Below are 21,136 nucleotides of genomic sequence, written 5' to 3'. Positions count from 1 at the left end.
GTCCCCAGACTACGGCCCCCGGGCCGGATGCGGCCCAATTGGCCTCCCAATCCGGCCCGCGGCGACTGCTGCTGCCGCCTGCTCTTACGGCGCGCGGCGGCGATCTTCAAAATTCGAAAAAAAATCGCTGAAAATCCTTTGTGCGCATGCGTATGGGCCTCTCCCGACCCAGAAGAGGTCATTTCCGGTGCACTTCCAGGTCGGGGGAGGCCCATACGCATGCGCACAAGCGATTTTCGGCGATTTTTTTTCCGACCGTGTGCGTGTGCGCATGCGCACGGGCGCGCACTCCCCCGCCCTCCGGCCCGCAGCCGGGTAAGTCTGGGGACCCCTGTGCTAGCACTTCTTTTATTTATATTATAAATTTATTGCAAGATACATTGGCCTAGCACCATCAGTATCAACGTTTAGATGCCAGGCAAGTAATTTCCTGCATTTGACTCTTAATTGGGGTCAAATAGTATGATATTCTAACCTGCATTGATGTTCAACTTTTAGTAAGCTGAGATAAAAGTTTATATGTTATTGCAAGATGAGTACTTTAAGTTAATAATACTGCTTTATCTTTTTGAAGTATTTGAAATGTTGTGTTAGGTACCAACAGGGACCAAGCAACGGGAGCTCACCCCGTTGCGGGGATTCGAACCACTGACCTGATCAGCAAGCCCTAGGCTCCGTCAGGGGCCCGATTTCCCAGGACAGACACATGATGTACCAACACCCCTCCCTCTGTAGCCCCCGGTGTGTGACGTCATATTCCCCCTGCGTGACGTCCACCTCCACCCCGACCCCTCTCTCCCCCTCGCATCCCGTATGGACATGTTGGGGAGGGTCTGCCTGGTTCCCCTGGCAGATTCCGGGGGAGAGGGGGCAGGCGGTCCAGCTGCAGCTCCTTGGGGAAGGCGGACATGTCGAGGGCGGCAGGGAGAGCTGAGGCGCCGGTGGCGGAGGGACAGGATCCCGATCCCGCCATCCCAGATTTAATCGTCTTCACCTTTCTTTTGTTTAGCTTTTCCCAGCATCAAACTGAGAACGTCTCCCATGTTTCCCCCCGAACTGAATAAAGTCAGAGAAACCTGCTGCTTCAAAATAGAGCCTTGCACCCAACAGTCTCCCCCCAAACATATTATCCAATCTACAGCATAACATACTGAGTTGGAAAACATGCCTCTTTACTCCCAGTACCCTCTGCACGCTCGCGTCAGAAGGACACCACCGCCTTCCCCACGGCGTCCTGGGAGTCAAGAATGTACTATAGTGTGTGTTGCTTTGATGTCCAACAGATGGCACTGTTTTGCACAAAAGCATGTTCTTACCTGTCACAGGTGTGACATCTATATAATCCAAGTATACACAAACACTCGCATATTCGCATGCAACATTGTGTCAAAATTTCAACGCAATCAGTCAAGCACTTTCGAAGATTTTTGGCCATGTCCAAACAGACATTTACATTTTTATTTATATAGATTGCTACTCCTCTTGCTTTCTCATTTCCTTGCACTAATTAAGCGTAACTCAGCCTCATACTATTCGTAAATTTGCTGATTCCTATAGCAATGTGGATCTCTTGCAGTGAGGCTTGCATTTCCTTCTGTAGGTGTTCCAAGTCTTGTAGGTGCTAGCAGTTATGCCAGCAGTGCCTATTGCTGCTTCAGCTTCCTCATCAAAACATGCAGCAGCTCCTGAGCAAAGTGCTGGAGCTCCAAGAGGATCCTCTTTTGTCCTGAATGTTGTTCACTCTCTGAAATATTCAACCTGTAATGCTGCTGTTTTCTTTTTGTGGCAGAATTTATGAATGCAGCGTGTTATGCAGCTGTGACAAGATGATGTGCCAGAACAGATTAGTGCAGCACGGTCTTCAGGTTCGGCTGCAGGTCTTCAAAACTGAAAAGAAGGGCTGGGGAGTCCGTTGCCTTGATGACATTGACAAAGGAACTTTTGTTTGTACATACGCAGGTAATTTAATGTAGTCCAGGAAGGGATGGAAATTCATACTTTATTTTTATTTTTTACTTGCTTTTTCACAAATAGATATGCATATGCAAATATCTTCTTCCATTTCCTTTAGTTATATAAACTATAGTCTTACTTACATTCATTGCATTTTCCTTTTCAACATACTAAAATAGTCACCAAAATACAAATCCCACCCAAAAGTCACCTTGGAGGGGGGAACAACTGTCCTTCAAATAGTTCAAAGCAAACTTGATATAACTTGTATCTGAAGAAGTGTGCATGCACACGAAAGCTCATACCAAAATAAAAACTTAGTTGGTCTTTAAGGTGCTACTGAAGGAATTTTTTTATTTTACTTCGACCCAGACCAACACGGCTACCTACCTGTAACTTGATATAACTTGGTATAAAATTCACAGTTAACATTAGACACTTGAGAGGCAGTAACTGGAATATTGAGTATCCAAAAAGGAAATGGATGGTAAAAATAGGTTCCAAGTGTTATGAGCTTATACATATGTACAGTAAACATGGCAGAACCCATCCCTCTTCTTGGGTGGGCATCCCTACCTCTTGTGGGAACTAACTCTGTAGTTTTAACTATGTGCTGGCCCTCTTCCAAGTTCAAACAACCAAACACGAGGTCCAAAGGGAGGACTGGATAGACCTACATGAGATGCACGAAGTCTTCTCAGTCTGCATAATGGCCCAGCACCTCTGGCATTCACAGCAAGAGAGAAGACAGGTGGGTGTCTTGCCCACACTTGAATAGATCATGCCCCAACTCCTGCTTAGTTTTTTTAAAAGGAAGTCCAAATCCCAGATACCCATTGTAAGAAACATGTAAGGCTGGTGTTGCCTGCAGCCAGCATGGATCCCTCCATATATGGAGAAATCAATTTGATTCATTTAAACAACCACAATTATCCTGACCATGGGATGTAAACCACACTGAATGGACTGGATGGACCAGTTTCACTTCCAAACCCATGGGAACTCAAGTACTCAAGGGAATAAATGGACAGGGACCCAGGCAGCCATGCTGACCTCCAGAACACACTGCTCCACCGGCAGCCTGGTTTCCTCTGCCCATTTTTCACATTCTGTGACTGCTGAGCATCCTCAGTCTTCATTAGAGTTTCGCCATAAACCTTTCAAGAGCACACACTGTGTTGTGCTGACCCTGAAGTTCCCCTGAACATACTGATATTTTTCTCTTGTTTCTCAGCAGCCCCATTTGGACTATTATGTTGGAACTAATCACCTGAGCTCACTTTTAGAGTCAGTAATGTTAGGATTAATACTTACATTTGGAAGATCTGAATGCATTCATTGCTTCTGCAAGCACCCATAACCATCTTTTTCACTGCAAATACTAGAATATTGAATATATCCTTTTTTTTCTTTAGGCAAACTGATGAGCAAAGATGAATCTAGGCAACCTAAAGATAAAGGTGGTGAGGTTAAAGAGGAAGATACAGGGAATGGTGACAGAAGCCACACTTTATTTAAAAAAAGGATAAAACTGGATATGCTCTATTCTGATTCAGAGACTGAAGTTCTCCAAACCACTAGAAAGCAAAAATCTTTGCCCGTAAAAGGTGAAGATCAGCAAAGTGTGTAAGTTCAAGTAACAATTTTAGGAGTCAATGTGAGTGCTATCCAAGATCTCCATGGCCAGGAAACTCCATCAAAGGAAAGCTCAGCAACACAGCAAGTGAATATCTCAGGCATTCTTTTCCCCCCAGGCTTCCCTTCCTTTTTTCTGGTCATCCTCCTCCCTCACTTGGGAAGGAAGGACTGGCCTTATCAGTTGCTGACATTGACCCTGGCCTTGTCCAGCTAGTGCAGTGGTCAGCCGTTTATATTTTGTGTTGTTCCTTCCCAATTCCACTGGCACAAAAAATATTAATAACAATAGTAGTGGCAGCATGGTAATGTCTTTTGTTGGAAACCTTTCAGGCTAGAAATGTCTTTTGTTGGAAACCTTTCAGGCTAGAAATAACATTTCACATATCTAATGAAATAGTAGAGGACAGCTTGTCAACTTCAGTTCAGCATTTCTTCCAGTATGATTGCATCTTCAGAATTAAAAGCCACAAAGGATTTTGAACACTCGGTCCTAATGCCCCAACTCCCTCATTTATCTGAGATTCCAGAAGTTATTATATGGAAGTTTTGCAAGACAGAAACACTAGCATATTAGAACATTTATACTTTGAAGACAATTTCCTATCACACAGTTTTAAAGCAGGCTAAAGGTTAACACACTTGCCAATATTAAGGGTTTTTTTGTTTTTGTTTTTTTTAAGTGTACATAAATATGTTTATTAGGAAAATTTGTTTGTCCTTTTGAAATGGTAAAATTTATAGGAAGAATATTTTATAATTCATTGTGCAAGTTGCATAAAGTCCTTTATCTATTTCTCTTTAGAATTCAGTGTTGTCAAAGCTACAACTGTAACAGTACTCAGACTTACGAAGCTGTCACAAGACCGAAAACTCGAACACCTGTTCTTCAGAAACATCGGCAGCAACTAGTAAAAATTCTACATTTTTTTTGTCTTCAATGAGTTTTCACCTGCTTTCTCTGTCTATTCTTTTTTCAGATATCAAAATGATTTGTAAAATCTGTTACTAGCTTGCTACTTCCTTCTCTCCCCCCCCCAATGTAAAATGTGTATTTCTACAAAACAAGTGCACCCTTGTTTTGTGAGAAGTGAGGGGATGACCTGCCCACTCCTATTACAGGGTGCAGGTAGCCAAGTCTATGTCGTCCGACGGCTGCTGCTGCTTCTACTCCTCAAGTCACCATAGGCGAAGTGATAAAGAGAGTGGATAAAAGCTTTCTTGTTCAGTCTGCCCATTGAAAAGGGGAGTGCAGTGGGCAGAAAATACTATTCTAAAATTCCTATGGATCATGGGAAAGATACTACAGTAGACAGTGAATTGTATCCAGCTATGTCATCCTTAGGGTAGACCCTTTGAAATTTACAGTCTACTCTGAGGATGTCTTAGCAAATCTTACTAGTTGATTACATCACGGTGGCAAAAGAATATTCACAGAATGTTTAAGTCTTGCTAGGAGGAGTGGGGAAAGTGATTTCTATCACATACTTTCCGCACATTGGAGCGTAAATAAAATACCTTTTATTTCCAGACCCTATTTTCAGGTAATTCTGCATGACAGTGTGCAAGGCATTGGGCTCTGGAAAGTGGCCATTTTATTCCTCACCATGTCAAGGTAATCTGTTAAGAAAAGAAGTGTAGGCTTTGGGCAAAGAGCAAACAGTTGATTATGAATTTTTATTCTGAGGGAATTGCTGATGCCAGTTCAGATGATGATGATGGACGTTCTGTGTGCCAGAAATCAGCAAGAAGTAAACTAACTGCTGCAGCCAAGAAAGGAGATGAAAGTAAGTTACTCCAGGCAGAATGCAGTGGCACTTGGACTTCCCTTGATTTGGACCCTGTACTTCTGTCGATGCAGCCTGGAATAGCATTAGCTTTTACTGCTACTGCATCACACTGTTGACTCATGTTAAGCATGTGGTCTACTAAAACCTCTAGATTTTTTCACATGTACTGTGCTCAAGCCAGGTGTCTCCCATCCTATATTTGTGCAGCTGGTTATTCCTGCGTAAGTATAGAACTTTACATTTGTCCCTATGCTTTCTACATTTGTCCCTGTTGAAATTCATTTTGGCCTAGTTCTCCAATCTGTTCAGGTAATTTTGAATCCTAATTCTATCTTCTGAGGTATTAGCTACCCCTCCTAATTTTGTGTCATCTGCAAATTTGATGAGTATCCCCTCAATTCTTTTATCAAAGTTATTTAAAAAGATGTTCAACACAACCCTGAGACACCCCACTCGTCAGTTTTTTCCCCAGGACAGTGAGGAATGATTGGGTTAGGTAACAATAACATTGTCTAACCCACATTTTACCAGCTTCTCCACAATAATATTGTGGGGCACTTCGTTGAAAGCCTTGTTGAAATCAAGATATGCTACGTCCACAGCATCCCCCGATCCACTCTTGTCAAAAAAAGAAAAGAAAGAGCAGTAGTCTGGCATGACTTGAAACTTCAATCAGAACAAAGATCCTTATTATAGAGACTGGAAAAGAGAGTTCAACATCCAAACAGCAACTTGTCATTGTACACTGGAGACTTTAAATAACGGCATGAATGTTTGATATTGAAACTGTTGGACAAGTTTAACTTGATGTTCGCTATTGATATCCTGTCCTGAAATGTGTGTTGACAGAATCAAGTCTACAAGAAGAGCTTGGTGAAATAGTGAGCCCCGTACAGTCCGAAGGGAGTGCCCTAAAGTGCCCTAAAGAGAATCCTCTTTTCATCACCACTTTGAGCAGTAAGCCAGCTGTGCAAGATGACAGAGAGATTAAAAAGAAAAGGAAGGACCTATTCTGGACTCAAGACACACACAAGAAAAGTTTCAAGAGAGGGAGAAGAGAATCTGCTCATGAGAAGCAAGCAACGGAAGATAGCAAAGCATTCCTAAAGAATAAGGAGATCCCATGTTTGCTGGATGCAACCAAGGAAGGCAATGTGGGCAGATTTCTTAATGTAAGTGACAGTGGTATTGTGTTGCAGAAATCTATTCTGAATATGAACAACCTCCCTCCCTTGAAAATAGTGCACATCTGGTCCCCAGGCCCCATTTTTGCTTTTGGCATTAGGGCTGCCCCATGCCAGTATCTGTCTTGTCCTTGGCTTACTGCTTCCCTACAAGGCGAGGAGGCATGAAATATGTGGCCCTCCAGATGTTATTGGACTGCAGTTCTCATCAGCTCCCGCCAGCAAGGCCAGTGGTCGGTGATGATGGGAACTGTAGTCCAGCAGGTTCCCCACCCTTCCCTACATTAACACCCAAGATCCTCAGTCAGCACCCATGTCAGTTTTCCAGTTGGCCTGTGCATCTCATGCCTGGCCTTCTGCCTGCAGTTCACGGAGGTCCTCCTTCATACTGAGTGTGGCTGGGTGTTTCACCCTCAAGGCCTAGCTTGCAAGATAGTTTCATAGAATCATAGAATCATAAAGTTGGAAGAGACCACAAGGGCCATCCAGTCCAACCCCCTGCCAAGCAGGAAACACCATCAAAGCATTCTTGACATATGGCTGTCAAGCCTCTGCTTAAAGACCTCCAAAGAAGGAGACTCCACCACACTCCTAGGTAGCAAATTCCACTGCCGAACAGCTCTTACTGTCAGGAAGTTCTTCCTAATGTTTAGGTGGAATCTTCTTTCTTGAAGTTTGAATCCATTGCTCCGTGTCCGCTTCTCTGGAGCAGCAGAAAACAATCTTTCTCCCTCCTCCATATGACATCCTTTCATATATTTGAACATGGCTATCATATCACCCCTTAACCTTCTCTTCTCCAGGCTCCAGGTTTGAAATGCTTGTTTTGCTCGGACATAGGAGGCTTGCTGCATTCAACAGTTAACTAGGATTTATGGCTACTAGCACAGCTGTTATTTGCTCTGCATGTCTGCAGCTGCTATTCCAACCCAGTCCTGTGCTGGCAGCCCCCTCCACGGAGCCAGAGGTCGTGGTCCCTGAGCAATGTTCTTCCCTTTTACTGCCTAGCATCCCAGAGAGAGTGATCCTTTTGCTTTTGCAGTTTGGCACTCAGAAGGGTGCCTCTCTCTCTCTCTCCCTCTCCCCCATTTTCAAGCACCCACACTGTGTTGTTCTAGCAGGATTGCCCTTGGCTGTCAGATCAAGATTCTTCAGGAACACGGGCAATAAAGCAATGCATAGTCATCTCAATATTATTGTCACAAAATATTACTCGTTTAAAAGTAGATCTCTGCTCTGCCTCCTGTACTGTTGATGTTAAGTATCTGTTTTGGGATCAAAGGGAAGATCTTACTGTAAAACAAGAGCACTTTAGAGATGTTTTTCTAAACTAACATTTACACAAGAAAGTATCTTAAAAGCAGAACCTGTCATTTTAACTTTCCTTGGTTTGTTCTGTTTACAGCACAGCTGCTCCCCTAATCTCTTTGTACAGAGTGTATTTGTAGAGACCCACAACAGAAATTTCCAGTGGGTGGCATTCTTCACAAACAGGTTTGATGTATTTTCTTGCTTTCATCTTCATCCCGCTGAAAGAGAAAAAAAAATGTTTCCAACTAGGGGGGGGGGAAGGAGTTGTCATCCCCCTTTGATGTTGATCTTTACAGCCTAGGTTTCAGCACACACTTTGCTGCCATCCAAACAGTACTTTATTTTGCTAGAAAAATACTGTGGCAGGAGTTCTTTTTATAAAGACAAAATGTGTGTCTGTGTGATTGTCGGTTGCTGCTTAAGCCATAATGGCACATCTCTGCGTGCATCACTATGACAGAAGTGGGTGATTAACTAACATGACTTCAAGGAACAGCTCAGTACACTAAACTGATTAATGATTTGTTTCCTTCATCCTGGTTAAGGAAACAAGCCATAATTAAGCCATAACTGGATTTGCACAAGCTTTGTGTACCTGTAGAAAAGGAAAAGGAAACCAAGAAACTGCAATTAATTATAGTTTTCCACTGCATGCAAATCAGGAAGTATGGTATGGCTCACAAAGAAGCCGGAATTCAGATATGAACAAACTATTGTAATGGGAAGCTATGGTTAATTCTTGGTTTGTTTCCCTGCTTAAAGGGGCTGCAAGTACATAACTAAAAATTCTCCCTTCTCAATTACCTACTATCTCTTCAGTTGCATATTGGGAATGTTGGCTTGCTGATAACTATAATTGTTTTGTGTAGCCAATGTTTTGTAAATGAAAATGTAAGAAATTTTGTTGAAATTATAATCTCTAGTTGCCCAACCCTGCAAAATGAATTGTAGTTTGACAGATCTGCAAACTGAGGCTAAAAGATAATGTCCGTACAGTTCATGATTTGGCTTTCAGCTCAGGACACAAGAATTTACTGACTTCGTTTTTCAGTTGAAAGACACTTCACTAGACAGTTTTCTGACCAGCTTCTTTAGTTTATTAAATATTCACTGTTCTGTTTTGTGTTGCTGAAAGTTCCCAGCTTGAAATTTGGTAGGGTTTGCTCAGCCCCCAAATCTCCTCCAAATCTGGAAGATCCCACATGATAAATTTGCCATCTCTTGGTCATGCTGAGCCAAGACTCAGTCAGAAGGTACTGCAAAAGAAAAGGTCCCAATTCCTTTAGGTGTCACTATTCCTTGTTTGGTAATCCAGACCTTTCTTCCCTCCCTGCTCTTGCTTTGAGGAAAGCCACAGAGAAAGAGCGCACATAGGTTTAATCGTCCCTCATTTTGGTCAGGCTGTGTTATGCATAGAAAAGGCTGGCACAGTGGGCTGGTTTTAGGAAAGGAGAGGAGGCATCACACCACCGGGTCCCCATTTGTATGGGACCCTCGTGGCAAAAGACCTCTCTGCATGATACTGTCAACTTCTTACCTCCCCAAATTTTGCTCACGAGGTAAAAGTGACTGATCTTATGTAGAGTGCCTTTCCCTCACCGCAGAATAATCCCATTGCAATAGGTGTGTGTGAAGTTGGGCTTGTGGGTAGTTTTACACCCTGTTTTAGCTGTTGAGCATAAAATATTCAACTGCCTTTGGTTGCTGTTCTATTCACTGTGTGATATGTTTGCATCCTAGGCATGTAAAGGCTGGAACAGAACTCACATGGGATTATGGCTATGAAGCTGGAAGCATGCCTGAGACAGAGACTACTTGTCAGTGTGGCGCTCATAACTGCAGGAAAAAAATATTATAGAGTTTTTTAGTCTTGTTAGTTGAGGTATCTTCAACGTTTTCCAGACCCAATACTCACTTTGAACCCAAACATATTTTGGGACAAAATAAAAAAATTCCTTCCAGTAGCACCTTAAGGTAAAGCGTACAGCTTCCAGGTCATGTGGCCAGCATGACAAAGCTGCTTCTCGCCAACCAGAGCAGCGCACGGAAACGCCGTTTACCTTCCCGCCGGAGCGGTCCCTATTCATCTACTTGCACTTTGACGTGCTTTCAAACTTTCTGGCCACATGACCCGGAAGCTGTCTGCAGACAAACGCCGGCTCCCTCGGCCTATAGAGCGAGATGAGTGCCGCAACCCCAGAGTCGGACACGACTGGACCTGATGGCCTTTACCTTTACCTTGTAGATGACCATCTTACTGTTAAAATCTGAGAAAGTAAGGCAGCTTTGGAGAAGCGATTAGAAAGCTGGCAAGCAGCCAGATTGGCTGGACTATGTGACTAAAGTTGGCCCAGCAACCTAGAGGCCTAGCAACAGGCTGTGATTGGATTAAAGTTTCCTGATAAGCAGCATGATACTGCAAGGTTGTTTTGAGAGTTTTGAGTGAGTCTGGAGATAGTTGGTGTGTGTTAGATGAGTATGGTAACTTGTAAATACTTTGCTTTTGGTTTTGCTCTGCTGTATATAATAAAAGCAACTGGAAATCAAGTTACTGTTCCTGAAGTTCTGTTCCTGAACCAGTGCACTGGGCTGCACAGCCTTGCAGGGTGTCTGCTGAAGGAGGATCGGCGTAAGATCCACCAATACTTACTTTATGAGATAAAGGAATACGGAGCATGGCGTTATTTGCCAATCTGTGTGGGAAAAGGCATTCTGTGAGATGCTCTTACAGATCTTCATGATTTCCCCAAAGTAACAACTATCACCTTGTGCTTGTCATCCAAATAAAGTGGTAAACCATTTTGGAAGTTTCAGAACAGGTGTGTTGTGTTCTTAGTAGCTGTGCATCCAATTGACAGGCACTCTCAGGGCCGGCCCTATGGCCAGGGTGGGTGGCGCAGGGCACCAGCCCGCCAGGGGGTCGCTGCACAGCTGCGCCCACCCGCCCACTGCGGAGCTGCACCCCCGCCCGCCGCGCTGTGCTCGCCCGCCAGCCCGGCCGCGCAGCTCCGGGCTCTGTTTTGTCTATTTCTCTGAAATAGATTGTATCCCTCTGTTACTACATTCCAATCATGAGACTCAGTGAAGTTAGGCCTTTATTACTACTAGTGTACAGAGGTACCCCGCTAGACGAATGCATCGCGCAATGAAAAACTCACAAGACGAAGCCTTCTATGGCCGCGCTTTGCCTTCTATGGCCGCGCTTCGCAAGACGAAGCTGCAGAACAGCTGCTCTCCGCAAGCAGCAATGGGCGGAGACCAGCAGAATGCAAAGGGGAACCAGCTATAGTGTGGCAAGAAGGCTGACAGCTGATCTTCTTTGCCTTCTTGCCGTGCTACAGTTGTCAGTGCAAGCCGAAGTGAAGCTCGGGGAAGGCAGGCAGGCAGGCGACAACAGCCCCGGAGCCGAAGCTCAGCAGGCACTGCTTGCCGCCTGCCTGCCTTCCCCGCCATCTGGTGGTGGCAGCGGGGCTTCCTCGGGGAAGGCAGGCAGGCGGCAAGCAGCGCCCGCTGCTCTGGGGCTGCTTGCCGCCTGCCTGCCTTCCTAGAGGAAGCCCCGCTACTGCCGCTAGTCCCCCGGAGCCAATAGGAATGCATTAAGTTTCTATGCATTCCTATGGGAAACCGCAATTCGCAATACGAATTTTTCGCAAAACGAATTGAATTAAAATTGTTTTGCCAGGTACCACTGTATGCTGGAAAGTCAGCAGAGAACTGACCTCAACAGTACTCTTACACATTTCTGTGCTCCATGTGCGTCTACTATTAGCCAATTCTATGGTTACTCTGTAGTAGTTACAACCCACTGGCAAATCGAAGCCAATTGGGAATTTAGGCAAAGCGCATGTGCTGGGGTGTTTTCCAGCTCCGCAACAATTCTTCCTAACTTATGACTAAGTGTAGTCTTCTCCAATGTTGACTCATTGACGTTCTTCCTAACTTGGGTTAAATTAACCCTTCTTGGCTGCTGCTCCCATTCTAGGCACCCCCAATACTCGCGGCTCAAGCCTTTGGGCTGGAAAGGGCTGAAATCGGGCTGGAACGGGCGTTTCACTGCCCGCCATGCAGCCGTGAAGCAGCGCCCCTCTCGCGTCCTTGGCCTCGGCGTGTCGGGGAGCCGGCAGTCTCGGCGGAAAGGCTTGCGGCTCCTCTCTTCGGCTTGTTCGCCTTCCCGCGAAGGCTTGAGGCCGCGAAGCAGCTCACACAGTGCCAAGCCCACCGCGCTGCGATCTTCCCTCCGGGGTTACCTCGGCGTGTTTGCCTCGCCACGTTGGCTCGGGGTTCCGCGGGCGGGAAACACCCCGAGCGGTGCGGGATCCCCCCCCCGCCTCGCCCCCCCGCCCGTGCGCGCGCAGCGGAAACGTCCTCAGCCGGTGACGTCACCCGGGCCTTGCGGAAAAGGCGCTGCGGAAGCCGCCGCTGGGGCCACTGCAGAACGGTGAGTGCCGGGGGGGGGCGGGACGGGCTGCCCCCCTCCTTTCCTCGGGCGGTCTCGGCCTTCTCGGCTGCCCCGCCAGCTCCCTCCGGCGGCCCGGGCTCGTCGCGCGCTTTTGCTCCCGGCGAGGGGAGGCCCGGGCGCGCGGCTGCTGCTGCCTCTCCCTCTCCCTCCCGCGCGAAGCTGTGCGCGCCGCCTCCCCGGGACCCGGGCCTCTGGGGGAGGCGTTGCTCCGCGGGCTCCGGCTGCCCCTCAGGCGGCAGGAGGAGGAGGCCTCTGGGGGCGCGAGGGAGGAGGGCGGCCCGGCCCCGTCTCCGCCGCCCTCGTTCTCTCGCCTGCACTGCCCGTCCGAAGGGCTGCTCCGTCAGGGCAGGGACCCCTCAGGAGGGGGAGAAAGGCGGGGAGGGGGTAGCCGGTGCCTGTGAGAAAGAGAAGGGGAAACTGGGGGGCGGCGGCTGCAGAAGTGGAAGGTAGAGGCCTCGTTGTTTGGGATGCCTCTCTCCCCATTGCGCTGAGCGCCTTCTCCCTTTCAAGCCATCCCCGGACATTTCCACCCTCCCTTCCCCCTCTGACCAGGAGCTCTCTGGGTGCCCTCCTGGGTCCACCAGGTTGTGCCTGCCTCGTGGAGGATTGGGCTGGGGCTCACTGTCTTACGTGGCCATGGGGTGCCTGCTTCTTAAAAAGCCTACACTGGACCCAGGGGTGGGAGTGGGGGGGTGGAGAGGGTTAGAGCAAAACTACCTATTTCAAGTGTTGCTGGGTGACCTGAAACTGAATTATTCTTGGATTTATCTTGGGGGGGGGGTGACCTTTTTCTCTTGATCTCTCACTCATCTTGCTGGATCAGCTGTGTGTGATTTGTATTGGAGGCAGGTATTCCAGTGGCACCATTCCGACCTGCACAGTTGAGTTCCCAAGAGTGGCATTGAAGGATGGCTCCTTGACCCCATAGTACATGTGGGACGGGGTTTTGTCTCCAAAGCTGTTAAAACATGTATATGCAGCTGAAGAGCAGTCATTGGAAACTGTGGAGCATCTTGTGGGGGCTTTTTAGAAAGATAGTTAAAAATGGCGCAGAGAAGGGCAGCCATGGCTTTTGCTCTGTAACGTACCTGGCTTTTTTACATGCTTATGAATGTTTTTAAGGTGCTGTTTCACTGTTTTTGTTTTAAGAGTTTAGGAGTTTACGGTTTTATGGCTCCTACTGCCTCTTATGACAGCGTCTAGACAAGGATTGGAGATAAGGACTGCTAAGGAGTGAGCCGTTAAAGAGGCCACTGCCTAACGGAATTGTTAGAGTGAAAGGGATTTTTTACTATTATTATCACTGCTTATGGCTTATGGCTAACCACCCCGGATTACATTTTCCAGGGTTGAGATTATAAACACCAGAGCAGCCTTTTCATGTACTTGTGCTCCAATTTTAAGGGAAATTGCGAAGACATTTTGGATGAAGGAGTTGTACCTCCTTGCAGGATCTGGATACGACGTCAAAAAAGTGCTAGCGCTTTGATTAAGCTACAAAGGCGAGGAATGAGATAGGCTTTACCATCTATATACTGTACCTCTTAAATCTTCAAACACTTGACAATAAAATGGATGATCTGCACCTTATTAATCAAGGAAACTCTGATATGCTAAAGAGGAGGTGTAAGGGGGTGGGCTTACAGGGAACAGCCACCCCTCATCAAATCCAGTTCTTCAAAGGAGGGGCAGGAGACAGGAAGGAGGAAGTGAGCAGAGGGGTCCAGGGCTCAGGCAGCATCCAGGAGCCCCGCCTACAGCCCATGATACCAGCAAGGGAGGAGGGGCCAGCAGAGGTTTCTAGCGGGGAAACACCAGAGGGGCGTCCTTTCAAATTCACCCCGGAACTGAGGCGATCAGCGGCTTGCAAACACAGGGGGGGAGATTTGGGGTCCCCAAACTACTCTGCTGTGGGAGGAGCCGAAAAGCGCCATTGGGAGAATCTGATAGCACTGAGTAGACATGTTTTCATGAAGCTCTTCACTGTAAATAATATTCACAATAAAAGTCTTAAAGACAAGATGGTTTGGAGTGTCGTTGCTCGAGGGTAGCCAGCAACCTCCCTGACAGCAGGGTTCGAGGAAAGGAGACAGAAATTTGTACAACCAAGCTAAGAGCGCACTGACGAAGGAGATTATAGTGGCAAAACGAACCTATGATTCGGACTCAATTCTCAAACATGTCTCGGCTACTCTTCAGAAGAATTTACAGAACATTTCTGAATATAAGAGAACAACTTTTACTGAATATAAGAGAACATATTCTTCTGCTCCGGAGAGTCAAAAATTGGCAAATGACCTGAATCCGTTTTATAGCAAAGTCAAGCATTATCAACTACTAGAGCAATTCACTCGGCGCCAGAGGCACCAACAACCACCTCAACCTGTTCTGAAGTCACTACAGGGACAGAAGGCAAAAGCTCCAGGCGCAGTCAGAGTGGCTCCTCTTTGCTTGAAATAGTGTTCTGCATACTCTGATCCTCACACAGATATTTTGTATAAAGTATTTTGTATAAAGTATGTTTACATTGTAAAATTAGCCAAAGCAAATTCCAAGTATGTAAGTACTTGGCAAATAAATTACTATTCTATTCTATCCCTCAAACGGGACGCGGGTGGCACTGTGGGTTAAACCACTGAGCCTAGGGCTTGCTGATCAGAAGGTCGGTGGTTCGAATCCCTGTGACGGGGTGAGCTCCCGTTGCTCGGTCCCTGCTCCTGCCAACCTAGCAGTTCGAAAGCACGTCAAAGTGCAAGTAGATAAATATGTACCACTCCGGCGGGAAGGTAAACGGTGTTTCCGTGCACTGCTCTGGTTCGCCAGAAGCGGCTTAGCCATGCTGGCCATATGACCCGGAAGCTGTCTGTGGACAAACACCGTCTCCCTAGGCCTGTAGAGCGAGATGAGCGCCACAACTCCAGAGTCGTCTGCAACTGGACCTAATGGTCAGGGGTCCCTTTACCTTTTATCCCTCAAACATCTAGCATTGGATGCTTCGTATTTTATGTCTTCATTATATGAATTAATATCTGAGTGCTTTGATTTTTTGTTGCAGTTTTTTTGTATCTTGTTTATAAATGAAAAATCAGAAACAAAACACAGTGAGTCTTCCTTCAACATTCCTGAGGGTCTTCATCTATGGAATGTTCCTTTCTTGCCTACCTTTTCCCCTATGTCAAGTGTACATATTTAAGATCTATTAGTATATTTATAACTATTTTGACCTGTATTCAGATGCTCAGTGGTTGCAGTTAAGATTTTTATTTGTACTGTTCTTTGTTCTAAAAACTTAAGCAATGCTTTTTAAAAAATTAAGTAAATGCTTTTAAATAAAATGTAAAATATATCATGTAGACTATCTCCTTCATTGGCTAAAATCCATAGTAGCACCTATAAGTAGAGTTCTGCTCAGGGAATAATTTTACCAGCAGAAGGGAGAGAGAGATGATGACTGCTGATTTCCTTCCCCCTGCAGTGCCTTGTACCCAAAATTAGCTCTGGAGAGTTGGGAGAGATCAGCGAAATCTCTTCCCTTTTGCCGCTGGATCCCTCCACTGGATCAAAGGCCTCTAGTTCCATTACATTTGGGGAGTAAAGTAAGGCTTTTAAAGAAGTTCACTGATAACATTGAGGATATTCTAGTTATATGCATCTAGAGTTCAGGGATGGTGTTTGTGTTGTGCTAATCTTTAAAATCCTTTTCTAAGGTGACTTTGCTAAGCTAATTTGGATAATGGCAAAGATGGTAAGAAGACAATGTGCATTTTGCCCAGATGGTGAAGAATGTGCCATTATGTATGTGGCTGAAGGACAGAACCTTGCAGTTCATCAAGATTGTTTGGTGAGGATTACTTCATTTTGCTTTTTACAGAAAAACCAAAAATGGTTCGCTAATTATTGTTACTAATAAATTTCAGCAATAGTTTTTTCTCTAATAAACACATCAACTTTATCTACAATAACTTCTACAACCATTCCTCCATATTAAACAATAATTTAATTTAAACAATAATTTAAACAAGTTGGTACTCCAAAACATTTTGAGGGCATAAGGCTGGGGAGGGCTGTTGCATGCTCAACCTGGAAAAGTGGTAGTTAAAATAAAATCCAAGTACTGTATATACATTATTTTGAATGGTTCTTAATTGCGGATAAGATGCAGAGAACCATGCAAAAGAAACAAATATATGATAGAACACTAAATTAAATCACTTCCCAACTGTTGCTGCTGTTCCTTATTGCTTCATTGTAGTATCTCCTGGTTTGATTTTTTACTTCTTTTCATTTATGTTTTTATTTTTAGCTATATTCCTCCGGATTTGTGGAATCTGAAGAACATAACCCTGAGAATCTCGATATAAGGTTTGATGTGGCTTCAGTAACGAGTGAGATAAAAAGAGGAAAGAGGCTGGTGAGACACCAACCTTTTACATTTTTATGTGTATAAAAGCAGATTATGAAGAATTAGTTCAGAATTATTTCTTTTGATGCTTAGGTCAGGGGTGTTTAGTTAAGAGGCATATACTGGCAAGTATTCTGAGAAAAGAACACTTTAACGTAATGCTGCTCAAAAAAACAAACCCTGCCATTGTAATAGCAATGAAAGACTTGCTTTGGCAACCACTCTTCCTCACTAGATTTCTCTGAAATGAAGGGAGAAGCAATAGTCTTGGCTAAATGTCTGGCTTTTTCCCTCAAAGCATCCCTTGTGCACTCTAAGAACTGTACCTAAAATGCCATCAAAGGGATAAACAATGTTCGCGCCAATTTGAAGTCTGAATTCTTACATCATCAGATTGTGATCCTTAACAACATCCCATTGTATATAAGGTAACTGTAGTCTTGATTGCAAATTACATTATCTAATGCTTTGCTACTAGAAATGTAATAGCTGCTGCTGGCACCTGTCTGTCTCAAAGTGACCTCCCTGGGCGCATGCCTGGGCAATGGGTCTGACGGTCCTGGGCTGCTCAGACAACAAGTCCCCTGCACCTCTCAGTCTCGCTGATGGGGTCCAAAGGAAAGCAGAGGCATACAAGGCACCATCCAACTGTCCTGGGACTACACTCCAGATTTATGTAGGGCAGTGTTTCTCAACCTTTTTTGGGCCACGGCACACTTGTTCCGTGAAAAAAATCACGAGGCACACCACCATTCAAAAAGTTTAAAAAATTAACTCTGTGCCACCCTATATTATAATTATGACTGTAAGAAACACTTGCCAAATATTGCTTTCCGGCGGGTCAGTGCTGTTTATTGGCGGCCGCCAGGCTCGTTTGCACTGAGCCTTGGGAAAGAGGAGGAGAAATATTGCTTTCCGGCGGGTCAGTATTGTGTATTGGCGGCCGCCAGGCACGTGACAATGCAAATCGCCCTTCTCGTCGCCGCACATCGCGGCACACCAGCCAGCGTCTCACGGCACACTAGTGTGCCGCGGAACAGCGGTTGAGAAACGCTGATGTAGGGTTTACTGTTCCTTGGATTTTTCTTCTCCCGAAGGTATCCTACCGTGTTTCTCATATTATAAGTCATGTCTTATAATCTTTTTTTCTCAAGAAAATAAGCCTATGGCTTATTTTCGGGGGGTGTCTTATTATTTTTTTAAAAAATTACAGTATGGTACCTCCCCTGTCCGGCTGCTGCTGCGCTGCTGGGCGCGTTGTCTGCGCTTCAGCAGGGCACGCTGCTGGGTCCCGCCGGGTCGGGGCTTCACGCGGCGCGCGCTGAGGCTCTTGCCGGATCCCGGCTCGGAGCAGCGCGCGCTGCGGCTCTTGCTGCGTCCCGTAGCGCCAGCGCCAAGCGCCAACCCAGCAGCGGGACCGGCGGGGACCTGCAGCGCGCGCAACAGGAAGAGGAGGGACCAGCGAGTGGCAGCCGCGGCGGCCAATGAAGGCTCGGCCGGGTGTTTTTTGTCGTTGTAGCTGCGTCCCGCTGCGTCCCTCCTCTTCCTGTCGCGGCTCGGCGCCCGGAACTGGCGGCTGCTGCGCGCGTTGTCGGCGCTTCAGCAGGGCATGCTGCTGGGTCCCGCCGGGTTGGGGCTCCACGCGGCGCGCGCTGAGGCTCTTGCCGGGTCTCGCCGCCGGGTCGGGGCTCGGAGCAGCGCGCGCTGCGGCTCTTGCTGTGTCCCGCCGCCGGGTCAGCGCTTGGCACGGTGCATGCTGCTGGACATTTTGGAGGGGCAGCAGCAGCCGATTCCAGGCGCTTACAGGCATCTTCCTCTTCCATGGCGCCATCCAGACCTGCTCCCACCACTACGGCTTATTTTTGGGGTATGTCTTATATTTCTTCAACTCAGGAAAATCCTGCCATGGCTTATTTTGTAGGGATGACTTAAAATATGAGAAACACGGTACAAAGGCAGCAGAAGGCTCCTCCTTGATGGGCTCCCTTCCCAGGTTGATGAGCCCCATCTGCCCCTCACTGCCCTCAACAGCACATGCAGAAAACCGCCTTCTTAAGCATTGGACCCACTCTTGGTCTTGTCTGCTCAATCTGTTGGAGCCTCTCTTTGCATGTAAGGAAAGTCCTTAACCCACTAAGAGTTTGAGACCCATTGGCTCCACATCTGGTTTAGCCACCCAGTCAAAGCCATTTCCTGGGTTGGGGCTGCTGTTGCACGCTGACAGCTTCTAAGAGGTGAGAGCTGAGGGCAGGGTGAGGGCCAGAGGTGGACCAACTACCCCAGAAGGAGCAGGACATGTCCCCCACCAGAGGTACTACCCCACTCATGGCACCCCACAAATTGAATATATGGGATGCTATCAATAGACTAATAATAATGCTGACTAATAATAGTATGGAGATACCATGAAGGCTGCGACCACATGCTTTTAAATTAAAGAATATAAATGTAATGAAGTGTGGGGTAGCGGCATAGGCTAGCCGAACCATTAGCTTGACAGAAGCACAGCATTTCTCTTAACCAAAAATGTTTCTCTGTAGTTAAAATTGCAAAAGAAAGTTAGTAATGATTGGACAAAGTTAGACTGCAATTTTAACCCCTGTTCCTGGCTGTAAGCTGCATTGAATTCAGGTAGGACTTACTTATGAGTAGCCATGCCAAAGACTGTGGTTTAAAATTTTTGGTTCACTGAAAGCTAGGATTGCTAACATCAGAACCAACCTGATATGGTATAGTTTGTTAGACTAAAAAATCCATTTTTTGCAGATATGCAATTTCTGTCGCAAGAAAGGAGCTACTGTTGGCTGTGAGATAAAAACCTGTCGCAGAAGTTACCATTATTTCTGTGCTTTGTGTGATGATGCTGCAATAGAAACAAATGAAATTCAAGGCATTTACCGGTATTTAACAAATTCTTTTCTAAAATTTGTGGCATTTTGAGAATTTTCTTCCATTTATCTTTTACTTTGACACCATTATTGGGGGGGGGGTTGGTGTAATGGTGTTGGTAGCTTCCTCACGAGTAAGCGGCTCCAAACCCCGTGCTTGGTTTTTACAGGGTTTTATTATATACACTAGTGTCTTCAGCCCGTTAAATAAACGGGCGCTAGAATGCATGCCGGCTCCTCGATCCGGTGCTCCGCGCAGCGCTGATCAGCGCCGACCCGGCAGGCCGCCAGATCAAGGAAGCGGCCTGCCGGGTCGGCACCCAGCAGCGCTGCACGAAGCACCGGGGGACTGGCAGCGGGGAAGGCAGGCAGGCGCTTGCTCTATTGCCTGCCTGCATTCCCCACTGCCTGTCACACGAAGATCGGCGGGCGCCGCTTGCCGGGGTTTGTCAACCCCGGCAAACGGCGCCCGCCGATCTTCGGCTGTCCCCCGATGCGCTACGGCTCGGGGAAGCAGGCAGGGAGACGCAACAGCCCGCAGCTTCCCGGGCTGTTGCGTCTCCCTGCCTGCTTCCCCAAACTAAAGCGCGCAGGGGACAGAGCCGAATTGCGGCGCGGGGGGGGGCTTTTCGCCGTTTGCCTTCCCCGAGCTAAGGGGGAGGCAAACGGCAAAAAGCCCCCGCCACGCCGCAATTCGGCTCCGGAACTGGCTTGGCGGTGGCGGGAAGAAGGGGAGGAATTCCTCCCCTTCTTCCCGCCACCGCCAAGCCAGTCTGCAGTGGGGGCTTTTCGCCGTTTGCCTTCCCCCCAGGGGGAGGCAAACGGCGAAAAAACCCGCCGCGCCATACTTTGGCTTGGAGACTGGCTTGGCGGCGGCGGGAAGAAGGGGAGGAATTCCTCCCCTTCTTCCCGCCGCCGCCAAGCCAGGCCCGAGCCGAAGTGCGGCGCGGCGGGTGCTTTTTGCCGTTTTCCCCCCCCCTTCACTCCGGGAAGTCAAACAGCGAAAAGCCCCCACCGCGCCACACTTCGGCTTGGGGACTGGCTTGGCGGCGGTGGGAAAAAGAGGAGGAATTCCTCCTCTTCTTCCCGCCGCCGCCAAGCCAAAGCCGGCTTCCCTCGGCGCCCGCTGCCGCTTCGGCCGAGGAAGCGCCGTCCCATGCCGGAGGTGCGCGGCAAGGCTGCCGGGGGGGAGCGCTTCTTTCCCCCGCCGCCTCGCCGCGCACCTCCAGCATGAGACTGGGCTTCGGAACGGCAGTTGGCGGAGCGGCGGTTGGCCGTTGTCCCTCCATCCAATCCCTGTGTCTCTGGGGTACATGCGCAGTACCCCAGGGACACACGGGACAACTGGACGCAGGGACAACTTGGACATTATTATATAGGATACCGTGTTTCTCATATTTTAAGGCATCCCCAAAAAATAAGCCATGACAGGATTTCAAAGGGTTGGTGAAAAATAAGACATACCCCGAAAATAAGCACTATCGCAAAGCCCCGACCGAGCGAGAGGCGAAGCC

The 21,136-nt window shown here is 47.3% G+C and overlaps 2 protein-coding genes across 9 annotated transcripts in view; both read left to right on the top strand.

Annotated features, from left to right (window-relative positions):
- Positions 1-16,173, top strand: part of SETDB2 (SET domain bifurcated histone lysine methyltransferase 2) — a 24,039-nt gene extending 7,866 nt beyond the window's left edge. For 6 of the 8 annotated variants that reach the window (XM_088667115.1, XM_088667112.1, XM_088667114.1 and 3 more), the window contains 7 exons: positions 1,790-1,959; positions 3,369-3,579; positions 4,394-4,499; positions 5,276-5,375; positions 6,228-6,550; positions 7,968-8,056; positions 9,614-10,420. In XM_088667115.1, coding sequence (XP_088523241.1) covers positions 1,790-1,959; positions 3,369-3,579; positions 4,394-4,499; positions 5,276-5,375; positions 6,228-6,550; positions 7,968-8,056; positions 9,614-9,731 — 1,117 coding nt within the window. In that variant the 3' untranslated portion in view covers positions 9,732-10,420. Of the gene's footprint in view, positions 1-1,789; positions 1,960-3,368; positions 3,580-4,393; positions 4,500-5,275; positions 5,376-6,227; positions 6,551-7,967; positions 8,057-9,613; positions 10,421-16,039 lie in introns of those variants that run through there. The other 2 variants (XM_088667113.1, XM_088667116.1) reach the window with 2 other exon arrangements.
- The window catches only part of PHF11 (PHD finger protein 11), a 21,101-nt gene continuing 12,213 nt past the window's right edge, over positions 12,249-21,136 (top strand). The window contains exons 1-4 of the mRNA XM_088667137.1: positions 12,249-12,311; positions 16,040-16,173; positions 16,636-16,743; positions 19,501-19,634. Of these exons, the coding sequence (XP_088523263.1) occupies positions 16,066-16,173; positions 16,636-16,743; positions 19,501-19,634 (350 nt within the window). The 5' untranslated portion in view covers positions 12,249-12,311; positions 16,040-16,065. The remainder of the gene's footprint in view (positions 12,312-16,039; positions 16,174-16,635; positions 16,744-19,500; positions 19,635-21,136) is intronic.

This window comes from Zootoca vivipara, chromosome 3 (assembly GCF_965207765.1).
Source record: "Zootoca vivipara chromosome 3, rZooViv2.hap1.1, whole genome shotgun sequence".
Classification (NCBI taxonomy): domain Eukaryota; kingdom Metazoa; phylum Chordata; class Lepidosauria; order Squamata; family Lacertidae; genus Zootoca; species Zootoca vivipara.
Note: the sequence above shows the minus strand (reverse complement) of the source record. Positions and strands in the feature narration are given on the sequence as shown.